Source organism: Ichthyophthirius multifiliis, assembly GCF_000220395.1.
Source record: "Ichthyophthirius multifiliis unplaced genomic scaffold scaff_1120509251115, whole genome shotgun sequence".
In the NCBI taxonomy this organism is placed as follows: Eukaryota; Ciliophora; class Oligohymenophorea; order Hymenostomatida; genus Ichthyophthirius; species Ichthyophthirius multifiliis.
In genome coordinates, this window is record NW_004086190.1 from 4,807 (window position 1) to 10,832 (window position 6,026).

The 6,026-nt window shown below is 18.8% G+C and overlaps 1 protein-coding gene across 1 annotated transcript, besides 7 other annotated features; it reads left to right on the forward strand. All coding sequences in view use genetic code 6, as the record gives it.

Annotated features, from left to right (window-relative positions):
- Positions 1–3,042: 3,042 nt before the first annotated feature.
- Positions 3,043–3,083: a microsatellite.
- Positions 3,083–3,122: a microsatellite.
- Positions 3,083–3,124: a microsatellite.
- A 67-nt stretch (positions 3,125–3,191) lies between these two features.
- Positions 3,192–4,726, forward strand: IMG5_143280 (hypothetical protein; the record flags this gene model as incomplete). Its single annotated transcript, XM_004031244.1, has 1 exon — positions 3,192–4,726. A coding segment is annotated over one exon (831 nt), but the record flags the coding sequence as incomplete, so codon positions are not given.
- A 213-nt stretch (positions 4,727–4,939) lies between these two features.
- Positions 4,940–5,092: a microsatellite.
- Positions 4,946–4,984: a microsatellite.
- Positions 4,951–5,047: a microsatellite.
- Positions 5,093–5,909: 817 nt separating the features above from the next.
- Positions 5,910–5,979: a microsatellite.
- Positions 5,980–6,026: the final 47 nt, after the last annotated feature.

Sequence of the window (6,026 nt, forward strand, 5' to 3'; positions counted from 1 at the left end):
ATGAAATATATCATAGAGAATGCTTAGATAATATGAATTGTATTAAATGTGCTTAAGAAAATTAATGAAAATAATACTTTTTATTTTTTTACAATAAATATAAATATATTAATTTATTTTAATAACCATTTAAATATGATAATTAATAAGATATTAAGTAGTTTTAATATTTAAAATATTTAATATTATTTAAATAGTTATTCTATTTTTTATTATTTCCTTTTTATATTATTTTGTTCAAATTTAAAAAAAACATATAAATTATATTTTAAATCATATTGAAATAGTATTTGATACATATATTTTTACTCATTTCATTTACTAATTTAATAATTTTATTTTTATTCAATAATTTCAATCACATATAATATAATAAATATTTAATAAAAAAACTATAATAACACTAAAAATATATTAATAATAAAGTCATATTCTTTTATTTCATTAAATTTAAATTATAAACGAAAATAATTTATTTACAAATAAAAAAAAAAAAAAACTAATTAAAATTTTGTATAAATTACATCTTATTTTTTTTAATAAAAGGCATAATAAGCAAAAGGAATAATTAAAATTTTTAAAAAATATAAATTTTAACTAATAATGAATATATAAAGTATAAAACAAAGTATAAATAAATAATAGAATTTATATATATAAAATATTTTTAAAGTAAATAAAAAAAATAGTGTATTTGTTATAAAGTTTAATGAACAATTATATATATATTCTTATATTTATATATACAATTTTCATTTTTTATTTAAATTACTTATTTATAAAAATAATTATTTATTAATTTTATATATAAAACCCATAAAAATATATAAAAATATTAAATCTTTATTATTTATGAATATTAATAATAATACATATAATACACAAATAAACAAATTATTAATTATGTTAAAAATAAATATTTATATAATAATTGATGAAAAATAGCACGTCAGTATGAATTAAAACGTGTTTTAAACTACAACGATACTTCTGAATTCATTTTTTTATTTTTTAATAATTATACTCAATAATATAGTAATAAACTTAAAATTGTTAAAAATAAAAAAATATAATAAAATCATATATATTAATTCTTTTTAAAAAAAGTATAATTTTGTATAAAAAATTAAAACATACAAAGAGCACAACTCTTTTTTAAAACATTACATTTTTTATAGAAAAAAAAGAAAAAACTAAATCAATGTCAATTACCTTCTTGTGTTCAATTTAAATTATTAAGTAACTTATAAATCCTTTCAATATTTCTTTTGTTAAGTTTCAAAGAAAGGGAGTCATTTTAAATTCAATTTTTATCAAAATTAGTGTTACTTTTGAAGAGAAGGAATTTTCGAAGAGTGAACGCTTTTTTGTTATAAAGAGGAGAGTTTATTTTTTTAAGAATGAGGGTTTCTATCAAGAGAAGACAGGTTTTTTATTTTCTTTTTAAAGATATGGGTCATTTTATAGAGAGATTATTTTAATTTTTATTGGGAAAGGAAAAGGATTACAATTTATTTAGAATTTTCGGGCAACTCAAACTGTGCGTAATTTATTTCTTCATTCTTAAAATTATTTCCATCTTTTTAGGGGGAGGGGGGGGGTTCTTTTAATAGATATTAGAAATTTGTTTGTGTTTTAATATTTGGGGCATGATCATAGAGTTTAGAGGTATCCTTCTTCTTTGAAGATATTCCTGATTACGGAAAGGAGAATTCTAGAAAGGCTATCCACTTCTGAATTAGTTGGTCGAGAAGTAAGACTGAAAATTTCTTTTTTGGTCTTACTTTTTTACTCATTTAAATTTTTTTAACTTCCGTTATCACTTTGTTTATAAAAATTAAAAAAAATATTTTTAAATTAAAGGAAGGCTTTTTTAATATTTTCCAAATAAATATAATTTAAGATATAAATATCATTTTTTAAAAAATTTTGTTAAACTTTTTAACTTTTATTTCCACCTCCCCCCCCTAAAAAAAAGTTATTTTATTAATATAATATATATTATTATTATTATTTTATTTTTTCCCTAAAAAAAAATAAAGAAAAAAAAAAAATGGGCGATATTTTATCAAAAAATGCCTAATATAAACATAATTTTTTACAAGAATTTTCCGAAAACTACACATTAATTCAAGACATAGTAGACGAAAAGCTTGGCTAAATAACATTATATTAAAAAGACGATAATTTTATAGCAAAAAAGCGTTCATTACTAAAAGACTCATCCTCTTAAAGCCTCTAAAACTACTAAATATAAATAAAAATAACATAAAACAATTAATATTTGACCAAACTATACGCCTATAAAATCATGGACACCCAAAAAATAACTATATGTAGTGAAACTCCTTAAATAATAGAAACATATCATGAATATTATACAAATAGTCTCCAAAATGAACTTCAAAGGCGTTAACCAATCCAATTATATTACCATGAAGTCGAATTATGGGCAATTTTATATTCAATAATAAACGCTAGTTCCTATTTGGAAAAAAATAATTTATTTTTAGGGAATATAAGTCCATAGAGTATTTATTTTAATATATATGGTTAAATAAGGGTGAAACCATTTGGAAGTTTTCCAGAAGATTAATTTAATTTCGAAAAAAAAAATACAGAAAATAACACTATATTAGCTCCTGAACAACAAAATTAATAATAAAACTAATAATATTTTATATAAAATATAAAAAAAGCAGATTTATATTGTATAGGAATTAGCATTTTACTCACATCAAGTTTAAATACTAAATTTGATATAAAAAACGAAACAATAATAGTAGAATAAATGAGATCTTTTTGTAGAAATAAATACTCGAACTTCTTTAATATTGTTCTAGATTTTATTTTATTAAAAAATATACAAGAAAGGCCTTTTTCGAATACTATATATGCCATTTTATAGCCTTTTGAGGATTCGATTCTTAATTTACAGTATTTTTAAATGGATTAAATAAAAATTAAATAAAGTTTATAATAAACTGGCGAAATTAAAAATATACCGAAAAATTTCTAATATGTTTTTTTAGGAATATGAATATAAATATATATATATAAATAATAATATATTTAAAAAATATTTTTATTGTTTTGTTTTTTTTTATGTTTTTTTTGTTTTTTAATTCAATGTTATTCTTCTTCAATAATTTCCAATTATTAATCATTTTTCCCCTCTAACATTTTATCATAAAAAATACTTGTTTTATCAATAGTATAAAACCCAATATTTTATTCTATCATAGATGGTTTTCTTATCATCTATTCGACTATAAAGTCTGATTATTTTCTTGATTGTGCAAAAGATGATCTTTTAGCAATTAAAGCTGAAATAGCTGAAGCCCTTTCTGAACCTGGAATTGATTTCATTGGCTAAGCGAGTACTTCTCCTTCCAAAATAGTTAATTTAGTGATTAAAAAAGACACTAGAATAGTGATAAATCCGACACCGAAAAATATTGAGACTCCCAAATCTTCCATAATAACTCTATAAAAAGGTAATACAATCGAAAATATAATCGAAATAAGATTCGTAAGTGAAAAAGTCAACTAATTATACTAAGGCGGTAAAACACACTTGAGTATACTAATTAAATTAGTAAAGGAAATTCTATTAGATAATTTAGTAGCCAAAATAATAAATAACTAAGGAAAAAAATCATCTCTAGTTATAAAAAAGACAAAAATTAGATTATCCCAATAACTGTAAAATTCCATCTAGCAACCTTATAACATTTAAATCTATTTACGAGATAAAAGGCTAAAAAAGATCCACATAAATCCATAAAGACTGAAATTAATACATTATATCGAATATCTCCTCCTAAATTATTAAATGCAATAAACGGACAGTAAAAACTACACTAATTACAGACCCAACAGATCATAAAAATAGCCCCATTTTTCAAATAAAGACTATTATTTTTAATTTCCTGAAATTTTTATATTAAATCCAAAAGAAAATTTCTTTAAATTTCCTTTGCATGTTCTTTTGGGCAAATTTTCTCGTCTGGATTTTCAATGAAATTTCTTAGTGATGAATTCTTACCGAAAGACTTTTTGGAAACCAAGGCGCTTATTTTTCGGTAATATTCATGGTCATTAAAGTAGTAAAATAAACCCGTGAATATTAAAACCGGAATCCCGCAAAAAATAGACAATTGATGTACCCAATATCCATCTATTTATCCACAATAAATAATAAAGCATAAAGATCCAAATGGAAATGCTACATTTAATATTCCTACTGATTTTTCTTTTATTTCTGCTGTGTAGGTGTTATTTATATATGTAAAGACCTAAGAATATACATAAGAACAAGCAAAATTCCATTAAAAAATCAAAAACATTACATAATATATGTTATCGTGAATAAAAATTGTAGAAACTAAAAAAATACCCTCCATTAAAAAAACTGCAAACAAAACATAAAAAAGTAAATACTTTGGATGTTCTTTAAATACAGCTAATAAAAAAGCAGTTATTTAGCCAAAAAAACCTAATGAAAGAATAGATGCTTCCAGTATTTTTTTCTCACAAATTAAACCAAAATCCATTGATATGCTTTATACTCCGTGGGTGTTTATAAATTTGTATTCGTAATTATTTAAACATAATTAGCTTTCACTACAATCAGTCCATTAGTTGTCTATTAAGCAACTTAATTAGGATCTATAATATATAAAAGGAATTGAATTTGAAGGAACTTATAGAAGATTTAAAATAGTTAGCATTAAAAAATGCATTTGTTATTTTTAAGGAGTATCTTCAAACATTTATTTTATAAAATAATTATATATAAAAATGTTATGTTATTAAAATATTTATTGATAATAAAATAAATATGAAAGATATTTGATTTTTTAGTTTGCTTTATATATATAAAAAAATAATAATTTATTATTTAGATTTGTTAATTTGTAAAAATATAAATCTTATTTATATTTAAAAATATATGTATAAATATATATGTATATATATATATTAATATATTAAAATATATATATTTATATATATATTTTATATATATTTATATATATATTTATATTATTTTTTTTATAAATAGATTTATTAATTATATTTATATATATATATTTTTTTTATAATATATTACTTTATATTAAAAAATTATAAAAAGATAACATTAATAAATTTTTATTTTTAAAATATAATTATTATATATGGTTTATTATTAATTTTCAAACTATGCTTTTATATTTTAAATATATTTTTATAGTTATTTCTTTTATTTTTTATTTTTTTAATATATAATAATAATTATTATATTATTCTTTACCAAAATTTAATTAATAGTTTCAAAACAAATTTCACATACAATCCCAAAATTTTAACAATTATTATAAAATATCATCAATTTTTTTTGTTAATTTTAATTAAAACCTTTTTATAAACACTACTCATATAAAAAATTAAAACAAAATATATCACCTTTAAGGAAACATCGAAATTTTCTTATAAACCTCATTTATGTGTGTGTATTTAAAATATAATTACATTAAGATCATATATGACAAGAATTTAACCCATAATATATGTTGACTTTATAAATTCTAAATAATTTTTATAGAATATTAAACGTGAATTTAAAATTTCTTCTAGATACTAAAAATAATTCAATTATTTCAAATAGTAACAATTAAAGATTATAAAATAAAAACTGCATATCCTATATAAAAAAATAAAATTAAAAACTAATATAAAAAATATATATTATTATTAAAAAAAAACCAGCAATTTTTATAAAGTTAATATATATTAATACTAATATTTTATACCATATTTTTCTCTCAAAACTAATAAGTTTGCCTAATGCAATCTAGGAAAATAAAAAATAATAATATCAGTTAATAGAAATATAATGCAACTAAAAAAATAAAAAAATTCATTAAATATTTATATATATAAATATATATATATATATTTATATATATATATATATATATATATATATATATATATTTAGTTATTTTATTTAATTTTATTATTCATATTAAATTATTTTTAAT